Consider the following 15,354-nt stretch of genomic DNA (forward strand, 5'->3'; position numbering starts at 1 on the left):
ACTTCTGCCTTTCACCCTGCCAGTTGTTCACCGTCAAGGTAACCTCGACTACCACCAGACAGGAGCCCCAAGACCAAGGTGTGCCCCAAGGGAAGAAAGGTTACACCCTTCGGTCATTGCACGGCCCTAGAGAGTGCCAGAGTGGAGATAACTACTGTGAACTGTGAGTATTGCTACCACCCTCAGTTACAACTACCACTCCCATCCTCCACTCACCCCCCAGCGGTCCTCTGTATTAAAGGCCCTTTACACGGACCGAGAATCGCACAGATTATCGCTATCAAGCGTTTATAGGAATAATCATAGTGATAATCGGACGGTGTAATTGTACCGCCTATTACCCAATGAACGAGTGAAACATTCTTTCATCAGGTAACCCGATCGTTTGTGCGCAATTATCGTTTACCAGCAGCAGATCGTGCCGTGTAAACATGATCTCCTGCTGGTGGTATAATGGATGGCTTGTGTGACGTTTTTGCCTGCAACCTAATAGAGCATAAACCAAAAAGTATTGGGAATTCTCACTCAATTCAAAGTTTTACAAAGATTTTATGTTAATTACAATATCACAGACACGGGGGGAGATTTATCATAGACCAGCATTTTACGCCAGTCTAGGATAACCCCTGCACTGTGGGAAGATGTGCCTAGTTTTTGACGAGGCACAGGCCTTGTTGTGAATTAGTCGTGTCTCTGGCAGTCTGTGCGACTAAACAGAAATTCCTACCTTAAAATTGTTCTTAGATGATATTCAGTTTTTCTCTCTGTCCCAGGAACATGTTCAGATGCTAAATGCTCCATTCTCCCAGGAAGAGATTACTGAAGGTATGTCTTCTTTGGCTAACAGGAAAGCTTCTGGCCCAGATGGGCTTCCACTAAAAGTTTATTTTCATTATAACAATATTATTGCTCCACAGTTACCATCACTTTATGATAATGTGTTTCAGTAGGAATCCCTACCTGATTCAATGTAGGATACAACTATTATTATAGAAAACTGGGAAAAACCCTGATGAGTGTGGGTTTTATCATCCAGTATCCTTGATAAATGTAGACCATAAGGTGTTAATGAGGATGCTGGCCAACCATCTTGTCCTGGCTATTCATGGTATCATTCAAGCAGACCAATCAGGTTTTATTCCAGGCAAATCTACCACTGATAACATTTGCAGGTTACAGTTTTTTTGACAGATTGGATGGTGAGAGCAGCAAGATTGAAGATTTTTTTTTACTGTGGTTTGGATGGTGAATGGGCTACTGTCTTCTTCCTTTGGCCTCTGTACGACTGGGCTTATGCATAGCATTCACCAAGATGCAGTCTACATGGGGGTTAGGATTGGCTATCGTGTTGACAGAATCGCTTTGCATGCAGACGATATGGCCTTATCTATGGCACATACTAATACAATTTTGCCTAGGGCTATGTCCATTATAAACTCTTGTATGACATACAAACTCTTTTGTGATTTATTTTTTTTCTGGCCTGTTGATTAGTTCGCACCCTGATTAATCAGCTGTTTGGGTGTAGTTCCAGCACCAGAAGTCAGCACCGCAACTACACAGTTTTGTCAATTGTGTAATGGACACAACTCGTCCCTGCAGTGCCGGTCCCATTGACGTCAATGGGATCAACTAAGTAGCAACAAATTTCCTCCACTATACAGTTGATAGAGCTTTGTCATTCCGATACCGACCTCTGATGCCAGAGCTACACCCAAACAGCTGATCACTGGGGGTGCAGGGTATTGGACCCCTCCACCCCTAACCAATCAAGTAGATATTACCTATCCTGAAGACACGCCATCACTTAGTAAAAGCTGTGCAACCCCTTTAAAGCCTTTACAAGAAATAAATGTTGTTGGGCCTCAGAGTTCTGTCACCTACAGAACCCAGAAATTGACATACTTGGGTGTTGTTATAGCCCAGAATAGCTATGTATCGTAACTTCTTGCTGACTAACTGCTGTAAGCATAGAACCCCAGTCTGCAGAAGTAGGTGGACAGTTTGGAACATTTCCACAGATGAATGAAAACTGCATCAAAGGTGGTATAGTCTTGAGTATTTTTATTGAATACAAGTATGTCAGAATGCTATATGCAATAAAAATCGACCACCAGTCAGAAACTAACAACGTCCTAAACCAGTATGATGCTGAGTTCAGGTCAGATGAGCCTCAGGTGGTCTGGAAGGTGTGGCTGATGCACAGGCCATTTTTCTTGACCACACAGATGTCTGATCCGGGTGGTTAGCTTAAATGTATGAGTGGTAGCGAGAGGGACCCTCAGTAAGGTTATGTTCTCATAGCATTTTGTCTGCTATGTTCAGCTGAATGCATTGAACCCTTTTACCCAACGTATGCCAAAAAGATATTTGGCATACACTGACCATACATGTGTTGACGAATGATGCGAGTTCTCCCTCCTTCTCCCCTGTAAAAAAAAATAATTCAATATTAAAATATTCATTTACGTAAATTGTATACCCCAAAATAGAACTAATGAAAGGTATAACTTATGCCACTAAGAGTATGCTGACAGAAAAGTAAAAGCTATTTTCTCAGAATTCGGTGCCCCAAAGATAGTTTTTTCCCCCCATTAATTTGCAACTTTTTACACTCACTTGCGCAAAATTGTGTGACTTTTTTTTTGCATTTTTACACCACTTAATCTAGTTTTGTAATATAGGTGGAAAAGTAGATGTTAATGAGTTTCACTCCAGATTTATCATTGCGACTTTTGATTTTATTAGCTTCTCTAGACAGAAGTGTTAGGTTTATGGAAAAGCCAAATGTATCAAACAACCTGTGACATTAGATAAATGTGGCATAAAGTACTACAATATAGACTCAAGCAAAACTGACTTCAAATATTCTCCTCATGATAAATTCCACCCAAAGTATTGATATGTGAAAAAGACGTTGCATGGGATGACTGTATAGTACAACTGAAGGCCCATCCCTTACGTGTCTCGCTACCTGTAGTTACAATGACCAACCCCTTACCTATATGCTGTGTGGCTGTCATTGTGACTCAGCAGAAGCTGCTTTCTATATAAAGCTGCTTTCTGTATAGACTGACAGCTGAAAGGATACAGAACTAACAGATACAAGCGATACAGGAAAGCTCTAGGAGAAGACACTTCAACCATAACAAGTAAGGACGGCACCTTGTACCACCTTGGCATTCTGTAGGCAAATAGCTGGTACTTTGGTACATCTTACTGCTCTTTATGTTTTCAATGTCCTTCTATTTTGTAGCATTCGTAATCACTGCTCCAGTTGAAAAACTCAGATGTTAAGTGTATATTGGTGGTCAATTTTGCGCTGAATAAGCGTCACTCTTTTCTAAATGCTGCATCTGATATTGCTACAATACCAGGCACATCTTATGAGTGGGCTGTTTCTGGAAAGACCTAGCTTAACCATTGTGTCTGAAGGATGCCTCTCTACATTGTAATGCTGGGTGCATTATCTACGCAGGACCTGGTTCACATTGCTAGCACTTTTTAAAAGTCTAGTTCCGCCTCCATTTTGCAACTGGCATCTTTTTCAATTGCCATAAGGCAATCCACTCTCAATTAATTACAGGCCATGCCACAAAATTAGGGGAGGGCATTTAAGAAATTTACTGCAAAACAGGAGGCAACGGTAAATAGGGGGAAGGGGGGGGGGGGGCTAATCCAAAATGAGAAAAACGGGCTGTGTCTGGAATTGTAGCTCATCCTCATTTACTTGAATGGTTGTGAAGAGACCGCAGAACTATTGAATCTTTTAATATCAATGTCATTTTTTTCATTCTTAGTGTCTGGATACACGCTGAGCTACTTCCCAATTAGAGGTGAGTACAATTTCACGATCAAATAGAGAATTCACAAACTTCAAAAGCTTCTTATTGTATAAGATTGGCTGATAAGATGGCATAATATTAATCAGTCTTCTGTAACTTTCTGTAGGGTTAGTATTGCCGCTGAGGCCTATACCAGACAGAGTCCAAGGACAACTATGCTTCTGTTACGGGGAAAAACTGAATTTTTCTAATACCATACAACCTATTTAATTTAAACCAAGATAACATAAGTCAGACAGCAGAAAACTTAGTTAAAGAGGACCTGTAACCTCTCAGCAATTACTTGCATCCACCTTGTAATAACATTTCTGGTGCATCTATTCTTACGACTCTATGATATGCCATTCCTTTATTATTCCTGCCAGAAATTCTGAATTAATTACTAGCAGTTTGGCAGTGCCAGATGGGGGTTACTATTTGGGGGTGTGCCTCTGCCCAGTCTGACATTGCCCAAGCAGTGCTGTTAGTATCAGACTGTGCAGAAAGCACTAGATGTGAAAAACCAGGAGTGTAGCTACCATGGAAGCTGGAGAAGCACTGCTACGGGGCCCAGTAGGAGGACACATCAATGTATTTTCAGAGCCCAGGGAGTGGTGAGTATGGTGCTCCGAATTCTAGCACTGGTATTACTCACCACTCCCTGGTCTTCTCCAGGCGCATGCACTGCACAAAGTCCTGGCAGCGCACAGCTTCAGGATTTGACATAGCGTGCATAGGAACACACTATGACCTGACGCTGTGCAATGTCAGGTCACTGTGTAGTGCATGCCTAGCCACAGTGCTGCACGAAGAGCAGAGGCAGCCGCAAGAGGTGAAGAGAGGTGAGTATTTTTTTGGGTCCGTTCTGAGGTCTGCAATAAGGGGATCGAGTGGACGGGACCACATTCAAAAATTAGCTGTGGTGTCCAGTCAAGTCAGTTCTAGTTACACTACGGACCGTCACGCAGTAGTTGTTAGAATGTAGCTCCAACATGTTCATGTCAGACACAACACCTTTGTAGAGCAGCTTAGTATTTATATCCCTGACTACTGGCCTGGACTGGAGCCAGCCTTATTGCTGGAGCAAAATGCAAGCAAAAAGCTAGACAAGAAAGACTGTCCTACTTGGGCGCTGTCATCGGGCGGATGAGAGATTAGCTTTCATACAAGAAGGATTTTATTAATGGGAACAATGCACTTCAAGAGTGGATTACTCTTATTACGTCATGGCACATACTGTATACATAAAACAGACAAGATAATAACTAAAATATGCTATAATGACAATAATAATAATGAAAATAATGCTAAAACACCTTCATTGTCAGAGATCACAGTAAAGCTTTGCAATTACTAGCTAAAACAGATAATATCTAAAAAATATATAATATAAAGTCTAGAACAGTGTTTCCCAATCAGTGTGCCTCCAGCTGTTGCAAAACTACAACTCCCAGCATGCCTGGACAGCCTTTGGCTGGGCGGGCATGCTGGGAGTTGTAGTTTTGCAACAGCTGGAGGCACACTGGTTGGGAAACACTGGTCTAGAATACATACAATGTACAATATACATAAGTAGAAGTAAAAACATCATTAAAAGTTCTAATACTTGGCTTTGCAAGGTCAGCTTGTAATGGATTAAAACTGATCATTTAACCATGAATAAAAATAGACAAAGTTAATAATTATAATAATAAATGTTGAGTACATCTACTCTTTTTGCTTGACTATCAGTATATTTTTCAACCTGAAGCAGCATATAACAACCAACGGATTTATAGGGGTTACGCCCCAGTCACTACCTCTTACCACCTGAATGGAAGGGATATGGTGATAGCCTTTACCCAGGCAAGCACCATACATGTGATTGTGTTTTGTGCCTGGTACTGCAGTTTGGTGGCATTCAGCTGATCATCAGGGGTGATGGAATCCCCCCCCCCCCCCCTCACTAGTTGAATATATGTGGCCATCAATAAGAGTTCCACCATGTAGGTAAATAGGTCATTAGTTGAGGGATGTTTGAGAGGTGGAGTTACTATCTCCACTTGCTGGATGTTCGTGGAGCCTTTTGCACAGTTTCTTTAGTTGCTATGAGCAGTGGAATAGTTATATTTTACTATGTTGTAATACTGTACAATGCTGGGGTGTAAAAACAGTTCCCAGAATACAAATTACCAGTGCGAGCTCTATGTAGATACTGATCAAATATGAAATACTTGGAGATTTTAGGTTTGAAGACTGCAGAATTGTGAATGCAGCTCTAGATTCTAATTGCTAGCTGTAATTCAGATGTATTTACCAAGTCTCTCGATTTCTAGAGATTATGTGTAAGCTGTAAAATTGTGTGCAAAGATGAAGGTAACAGTGGCATTTTTTTAAAGTTAAAGGGTAACTATCATTTTTATTTTATTTGCTAGTTTATAAGAGCTAGGCATGTACAGTATACCTTAGTTAGTCTGTCAATGATTGTCAAAAGATCTGTAATTACAGTACCTTATAATAACAGCTTTTATTAATGTCCTCTGTCCCTTTCCACTGCTCCCTTAAAAGACTGTTGCTAGGGCTCATCTGTCTCCCAACTTAATGTAAACGGAAGACAGAGGGGCGGTCCTTCACACTTCATGCCTGCATTAAGCTTCAGAGTGAGGAGGCATGTCTCTCAGTAATCCAATCTGATTGACTGGCAGAGAGCTGCTGGCTACAGCAAGTGTGTACAGTGAGGAACAGAAGCATTTGAACACCCTGCGATTTTGCAAGTTCTCCCACTTAGAAATCATGGAGGGGTCTGAAATTCACATTGTATATGCATTCCCACTCTGAAAGACAGAATAAAATAAAAAAAAATCAGGAAATCACATTGTATGATTTTTAAAGAATTTGTCTTGCACTGCTGAACATAAGTATTTGAACACCTGAGAAAATCAGTGTTAATATTTGGTACAGAAGCCTTTGTTTGCAATTACAGAGGTCAAATGTTTCCTGTAGTTTTTGGCCAGGTTTGCACACACTGCAACAGGGATTTTGGCCCACTCCTCGACACAGATCTCCTCTAGATCTGTCAGGTTTCGGGGCTGTCGCTGAGCAACACAGAGTTTCAGCTCCCTCCAAATATGTTCTATTGGATTTAGGTCTGGAGACTGGCTAGGCCACTCCAGAACCTTGATATGCTTCTTACTGAGCTACTCCTTGGTTATCCTGGCTGTATGCTTCGGGTTTTTGTCATGTTTGAAGACCAAGCCACGACACATCTTCAATGCTCTGAATGAGGGAAGGAGGTTGTTGCTCAAAACCTCACAATAAATGGCCCCTTTCATCCTCTCCTTAATACAGTGCAGTTGTCCTGTCCCCTTCGCAGAAAAGCACCCCCAAAGTATGATGTTAGCACCCCATGCTTCACAGTAGGGATGGTGTTCTTGGGAAGCAACTCATCCTCCTTTTTCCTCCAAACACAACGAGTGAAGTTTAGACTATAAAGTTCTACTTTGGTCTCATGTGACCACATGACTTTCTCCCATGCCTCCTCTGGATCATCCAGATGGTCATTGGCAAACTTGAGATGGGCCTGGACATGTGAGGACTTGAGCAGGGGAACCTTCCGTGCAATGCATGATTTGAAACCATGACGGCGTAGTGTTCTACCGACAGTGACCTTTGAAACTGTGGTCCCAGCTTTCTTCATGTCATTGACCAGCTCCTCCTTTGTAGTTCTGGGCTGATTCCTCATCTTTCTTATCATCAGTGATACCCCACGAGGTGAGATCTTGCATGGAGCCCCAGTCCGAGGGAGACTGACAGTCGTCTTTAGCCTCTTCCTATTTTCACCAAGCTGCTTGGCAATTGCCCCGTAGCCCTTTCCAGACTTGTGGAGGTCCACAATTTTGTCTCTGGTGTCCTTTGACAGCTCTTTGGTCTTGCCCATGGTAGTAATTGGCGTCTGACTGACTGTGGGGTCGACAGGTGTCTTTAAAGAGCTCAGACAGGTGCTACTAAGTTATATTAATGAGTGGAGTAGAGGTGGACTTTTTAAAGACACAGTAACAGGTCTTTGAGAGCCAGAATTCTTGCTGTTTCTCAGGTGTTCAAATTCTTGTTCAGCAGTGCAAGACAAATAAATTCTTTAAAAATCATGCTAGTGATTCCCTACATTTTTTTTTCATTCTGTCTCTCAGAGTGAAAATGCACCTACAATGTGAATTTGAGACCCCTTCATGATTTCTAAGTGGGAGAACTTGCAAAATCGCAGGGTGTTCAAATACTTCTGTTCCTCACTGTATGTGAAGTGAGGGAAAGCAGTTTTGGCCTCAGAACTGGCAGAGGAGCCATCTTGAGAAGGTCCTTATATTGTAAATGTTTAAACAGCCGTAACTAAGGGAAAAACTCAAGGAAAACTGTGGTTTGTAAAGAAACTAAAGATTTCTTTATGCATAATGCTGCTGCAGCAGTAACATATGCAAAAAAAAAATGTTTGATGAAAACATGACAGTTACCCTTTAAAGTATTATTTAGCAATTACAATTGAGATGCCAACAATAGTAAAGATTGTAATCAGATTTTATTTGGGGAAAACCTTCTAACAACAGTGAACTGTAAAGAATGGTGAAAATGTCCTAGTATAAAACCTCTCCAGCGATGGCTGTTCTTCTCCACTGATGGATGGAATTGATCATTTCCTTGATGTGCTTTTTTTTCCAGGGAGGGCTGAGACCATTAGACTGTTACTAGCCGATCAGGGGGCTTCATGGACTGATGAAGAAGTGCAGATGGCAGATTGGTTCTCTGGGAAAAGTGAAATCAAGAAGACAGCGGTGAGATTCTTCCTATGGCCTGTCAAGCTGTTTCTTTCCTATGTTGTAATGTCATTCTTGCAGATGTGTCAAGAAAGTTTTTTGAAAAGATTATAAGGCATGCAGAAGGCATTGTCTCATGGCATATCACTTCTGGGACTTGCACCTACAGAACTGGCCCCTGAAAGTGAAGGAGAGTATACTGCGCATGTATGGGGTGCTTTCCATTTATTACTATGGAAGTTTGAAATATAGATGATGCCTATTTTCGGGAGTCTCGCACTGCGCAAACATGGCACAGCTCCTTTATCTTGCACTGATGGACATAGCCGAGTCAGCTCTCAGATTTTTTCAGCCGTCCAATAGAAATGAATGGAGGGTGGCTACGGCTGCTCTCCAATCACTTTGTGGGTCCCATTCCCGAGATAGATGCAGGTCCCAGAGGTGGGACCCAAACCTGTCTGACATTGGTGGTATATCCTAGTTATATGCCACCAATTTCTCATATGAGACAACTCATATGAGACATATGAGACAACACAAAAGTTCATGCAAATGAGGCTCCAAGGAATTTTTTTTGAAAGAGCCACAATGCTCTACAGAGCATCCTACTAACAGATGCTCTTTAAATGTACACTTCCTTCACTTTTTTTTTAGTTTTCATGGATTTTTTTTTGTTAGAATATAATTTTTTGGCTGATTTCATTGTATGTTGCTGATATGAGGGGAAGATGATCTGTTAGTATCATAGTAGATTAGTAGAATTAGGATAACAGTATGACAGGTTTGTTCTCCTGGTAGACCTAGATAAAGAAGCCCACAGAAGAGCATTACACTTATAAGTGCAATGTGTGATGCTCTAATTGAGTCACTCATCCCTTTTCCCTCTCTGGTTGCGAAATGGTAGAAGAAAGTAAAGCAAGGCTATTTCCTGCTCTAAAAAGTCCAACCAAAAGAGGAAGTTAAAGAGCCTGGACCGGTAGCTAAATACATGGAGTGACTTCAAATGTTATATCCAGGAAATCATCCACCCATTTGAAAAAGAAAAAGGAAAAAAGAATATTCATATAAAGGCAATTAAACTGGTTGTCTGGGATTCCAAAAACAGCTCCACACCTGTCCATGGGCTGTGTCTGGTATTGAAGTGAATGGTGCTGAACTGTAATACCACACAGAACCTGTGGATAGGTGTGTTATCTCTTTTTTATGTGCTAACATTTTTTGGATGGCGATGTCCCTTTAATGGAGTAATTGTAGAAAATGTATCTTTAGTACACTTATAAGCTCCCCCTAGTGGCAGCTCTGAGCAGCAAGAATTGTATCATTTTAGTCCATTCATCCGTGAAAGGAGATTTTCTATATCTGAAAACAAATCTATAGTCCCTATGAAGATGTATGAAATCAGCACAGAATTTTTGACTAGTTTAAATAAATAAAAAAAAGATACAGCAAGACTCAGGGATGGGGGGGGGTGGAGGCTTTGGATTGTTACTTCTTTTGTACTTCTATTCTTTTATAGCCTTTCTGGACTTCAATTACCTTTTTGGACTATTTACTAATGTTTACTATACCATTCAGGTTTTTGGTCAACTACCTAAATTTCAACATGGAGACTTTGTTTTGTATCAGAGCAACAGCATCCTGAGATACCTGGGCCGCATATTTGGTGAGACTTCAATGCCATGATTTGCAGTGTGTCTAGTCTTTGTAGTGTATATTGTAATGTTATATTCAGTGTTATATTCCTGAAATCTTCTATCTAATCCGTTCTTACCTCTCACAAAGGGATCAGTGGCAGCAACAATCAGGAGAGTGCACTTATCGACATGGTGAATGATGGCGTGGAGGACCTGAGGCTGAAATATGGCCGCCTGATATTCTTTGAATATGTACGTTTATCATTGATTATGTATGTTTAACTGTATGGAAAGTGGTATCATAGTTTCTTCAACTTCAGAATTTTCAAACACTTTTAGGCTACTTTCACACTAGCGTTCGGGGCTCCGCTTGTGAGTTCCGTTTGAAGGCTCTCACAAGCGGCCCCGAACGGATCCGTACAGCCCCAATGCATTCTGAGTGGATGCGGATCCGCTCAGAATGCATCAGTTTGGCACCGTTTGGCCTCCGCTCTGCTCAGCAGGCGGACACCTGAACGCTGCTTGCAGCGTTTTCGTGTCCGCCTGGCCGTGCGGAGCCAAACGGATCCGTCCAGACTTACAATGCAAGTCAATGGGGATGGATCCGTTTGATGTTGACACAATATGGTGCAATTTCAAACGGATCCGTCCCCCATTGACTTTCAATGCAAAGTCAGGAGTCCCCATCAGATCGGAGTTTTCTCCGATCCGATGGTATATTTTAACTTGAAGCGTCCCCATCACCATGGGAACGCCTCTATGTTAGAATATACCATCGGATTTGAGTTACATCGTAAACCTCAGATCCGACAGTATATTCTAACACAGAGGCGTTCCCATGGTGATGGGGACGCTTCATGTTAGAATATACTGAGAACTGTGTACAGACCCCCCCCCCTCCTCCTGTAATTAACTTATTGGTGGCCAGTGCGGGCCCCCCTCCCTCCCCAGTATTAAATATTACCAGTGCGGCGGCCTCCCCCTCCCTCCCTCCCCAGTATTAAATATGACCAGTGCGGCCTCCCCCTCCCTCCCCAGTATTAAATATTACCAGTGCGGCGGCCTCCCCCTCCCTCCCTCCCCAGTATTAAATATGACCAGTGCGGCCTCCCCCTCCCTCCCTCCCCAGTATTAAATATTACCAGTGCGGCCCCCTCCCTCTATATTTATTGGTGGCCGGGCCAGTGCGGATTCCAAGTATTGTGAGCAGTGCGGCCTCCCCTCTCCCCCCCTAATTAAAATAACCCCCCCCCCCCATCATTGGTGGCAGCGGAGAGTACCGATCGGAGTCCCAGTTTAAATCGCTGGGGCTCCTATCGGTTACCATGGCAACCAAGACGCTATTGCAGTCTTGGCTGCCATGGTTACTTGGCAATAAATACAAGCATTATACTTACCTGAAGAGCTGCGATGTCTGACCGGCCGGGCGCTCCTCCTACTGGTAAGTGACAGGTCTGTGCTATAGGCAATGCGCCGCACAGACCTTTCACTTACCAGTAGGAGGAGCTCCCGGCCGGTCAGACATCGCAGCTCTTCAGGTAAGTATAATGCTTGTATTTATTGCCAAGTAACCATGGCAGCCAAGACTGCAATAGCGTCTTGGTTGCCATGGTAACCGATCGGAGCCCCAGCGATTTAAACTGGGACTCCGATCGGTACTCTCCGCTGCCACCAATGATGGGGGGGGGGGGGTGATTTTAATTAGGGGGGGAGAGGGGAGGCCGCACTGCTCACAATACTTGGAATCCGCACTGGCCCGGCCACCAATAAATATAGAGGGAGGGGGCCGCACTGGTCATATTTAATACTGGGGAGGGAGGGAGGGGGAGGCCGCACTGGTCATATTTAATACTGGGGAGGGAGGGGGGGCCGCACTGGCCACCAATAAGTTAAATACAGGAGGGGGGGGGGGGGGTCTGCCCCCTGCTGCCTGGCAGCATCTGCCAGGCAGCAGGGGGCAGTCGTGTACACAGCTCTCAGTATATTCTAACATAAAGCGTCCCCATCACCATGGGAACGCTTCTGTGTTTAGAATATACTGTCGGATCTGAGTTTTCCGAAGTGAAAAATCAGATCTGAAATAAACAGTTATGCAAACGGATCCGTTCTGAACGGATGCAAGCGTTTGCATTATAGGAGCGGATCCGTCTGTGCAGACACCAGACGGATCCGCTCCTAACGCAAGTGTGAAAGTAGCCTTAAAGAATTACTCAATTCACAAAAAGAGTTTCTGATAGCACTCACATACATATCATATACAAGTTTTGAGGTTCTCAGACATTGACATATGTGAGTTAAAGGAAGGGAACACTTTTTTGTACATCTGTCTGCTTTAAATATTAGATTGGACAAACAGATAAGAAAGACTGATCATATCAATATCTGATCATTGGGATTCAAACTGATGTGACCATTCACTAGAGTGAAGTGGCAGTGGAACTAGAAGGTATTGGCTACACTTGGCTCTCTTTTGAGGTCTCATGGTTGACCAATTATTGTCAGTTGTTAACCATTAAGCCAAAGGGGTACAGTACTTTCCAAGTGCTTCTGTATCATCATTTTATCAATCAGCACAGGTCACAGCAGTCGGGCCTCAGCCATTCTGACATTGCTGGCATATTCTGTTCATATATACCACCAGCAGGGTCTATACTGTGACAACCCTCAGGAAAAGTATAGAAGTAAAACAGTTATCCCACTGGCTACTAAAGCCTACACAACAGACTGATACCTGCTTTGATGGAGACTAGATAGGCAGGGTTGCCATACTGATAAAAGCAGAAGGGAGACTGCATATGGCTACTGATGTCACTTTCTGGAACTTCTGCTATTGGGGACTGTATTGGGCTATGGGACTCTTTCAGGCCCACTAGCACCACTTACTGTTGCTGCGATAAAGTAGACATGTCCTGTTGCACATTTTTCATATACTGTATGTAGAAAAACCATTGATCTTTATTTTCTAGGAGACTGGTAAGGAGAAATACATAAAAGACCTGCCCAATCAACTCTCAGCATTTGAAAGGATACTTTCCAACAATTCCAATGGAACTAAATTTGTGGTTGGAGATAAGGTAAAATTAATAAAATAAGTGCAGGACACCTAGGCGAGTCTAGATAAGGAGCCATGTGGCCCTCTGTTTTTACTGGATTTAGGGAAGGGATAGGTTCTGCAAAAGAACATTAGACCACAGAGTGGTGGGATAATTAGGCTCAGTGACTGGGAGTCTCAGTAGGGCTGTGTTAAGAGACCTTTGTAAGTGGTATTTTAGGGTTAGCTTGGGACTGTTATGTGGAAGGACACGATTGCTACCCAATCTATGGTAGTGGTGAAGGGGGGGGGGGGGGCAGAACACATGTGAAGTATAGAAATTGGGATCAATGTTACCTCTCATTCTTATTACAGATCTCATATACAGACTACAATTTGCTGGACATTCTTCACTGTCACCTTGACCTCGACCCAAAATGTTTGACCTCATTCCCTCTGCTCTCTGCCTATGTGGAACGCATTGCCTCTCGTCCCAAACTCAGCGAGTACTTGAAATCTGAGAAGCGCAATAAGCGACCTATCACCCCAAAACACAAATGAGCAGCTTTTATCAGAACTGTTACACAATACTTTCATTTTCACTGTAAATGCAATAACGTTTTTGGATTAATGAACCATAAATAAAATATCATGAATGTTTTTAGGTTGAAAAGTGTTGCCCGGTGTTACTTTGTAATGTAATGGCTAATTTGCCTTACAGGAGTTTCTAGGATTTAAATATTAATAGCATTTCCCTAAGAATTTTTGACTGGTGAAATTGAACCCCCAGGACCCCCCAACAATGAACAAAATGAAGGGGCTGTCTACACAAAGACGTCCACCAATCAGCCTATTCCAACAAACGTCCTAGAAAGCCCTTGTGGGATAGGTCAGAAATGATTGCTCTCTAGTTCATTGATCTAGGCTCTGGCTCTACATGGTACTTTAGCTCAGTCCCATTCAAGTTTTGCTGATAGCTGAGGGTCCTGGGGGATCAGACTGATCACACATAAATGGTTTATCCTTAAAGAATAACATTTTCCCTCCTATTGAAGACTGAAATAACCAATGGTTAAAAAGATATTTCTTTTAGAGGTTAACGTGCCCTTTTAAGCAAGAAATGAGAATGAGTTGCATTGAAGATACATGAGCTCTTTCAGTGCTTCTTACTGGCCAATAAGTCTAACATGAGGTCTCCCTCCATCTTCTCAGATGCAGTGTGCAAGTTTTCCCTTTTAGCAATGCATCCTACTTACATCCCATACATTTGGGAATGGGTGACAAATCTACCCCTGTATACATATTATGCATCCAAGGAATTTCATTAGCCAAGGGTGTGCCAAAGGAATGTGGACTTGGCATAACTGGGCCAGCATATGTCAGTTTATCTCAAATTAGATCACATGTTAATAGCTGTCATTGACCAGGTTCATCAAGTGAGAAAAAAAACCTTGTATGGTATCAGTGTGTCATGTGAATTAACTGTGCAGGCACAAGATCACTAGGAGGAAAAATTCCTCTAGTCAGTTGGGTCTCATGTGACTTTTCTTTGTGCAGTCATTGCTTGTAAAGGCGAGATTGTGCTTTGTCTTCTATTGCTTTACTTAGCTTTCTCAATGGGTTTATTCATTAACCCTTTCACATGTTTATATAGATACTGAGAATTATACCCAGTATACAGGACAGGAGAAGTACTGTGCAGTGTCCATATATACAGAATAAGAGCAGGTACTGAGAATTACACCCAGTAAACAGGACTATGGAAGTGGTACTGTGCAGTGTCCAGTGGCGCACCTACAGGGGGGGTCCAGCGGGTCTGGACCCCCCCTAGAACAACCAGACAATATATATATTTTTTTTATCCTTCAGGGCCGCACCGCCGATCACCACAGGCGGCGTGGCCCTGGATGTAATTGCGGAAGCAGTGGGGGGGGGGGGGCAGTAGGAGATGAGCGCTTCCATTGTCCTCAGGACAGCGATACAGATGCCTGTGCTGCGGCAGGGAAGGGAGAGGCGTGTCCCTCCCCTGTTCTTCTGATAGGCCGCAGGCACTAATGCCTGCAGCCTATCAGAGGCCGGTT

The 15,354-nt window shown here is 42.9% G+C and overlaps 1 protein-coding gene across 1 annotated transcript; it reads left to right on the forward strand.

The window, feature by feature from the left end:
* Positions 1-695: 695 nt before the first annotated feature.
* On the forward strand, positions 696-13,892 carry LOC122942312 (glutathione S-transferase P 1-like). The gene is made up of 7 exons (XM_044299857.1): positions 696-825; positions 3,801-3,836; positions 8,514-8,626; positions 10,184-10,271; positions 10,391-10,494; positions 13,209-13,316; positions 13,649-13,892. Exons 1-7 carry the CDS (start codon positions 786-788, stop codon positions 13,832-13,834), a joined length of 675 nt encoding a protein of 224 aa, XP_044155792.1. The 5' UTR covers positions 696-785; the 3' UTR covers positions 13,835-13,892.
* Positions 13,893-15,354: the final 1,462 nt, after the last annotated feature.

This window comes from Bufo gargarizans, chromosome 6 (assembly GCF_014858855.1).
Source record: "Bufo gargarizans isolate SCDJY-AF-19 chromosome 6, ASM1485885v1, whole genome shotgun sequence".
In the NCBI taxonomy this organism is placed as follows: domain Eukaryota; kingdom Metazoa; phylum Chordata; class Amphibia; order Anura; family Bufonidae; genus Bufo; species Bufo gargarizans.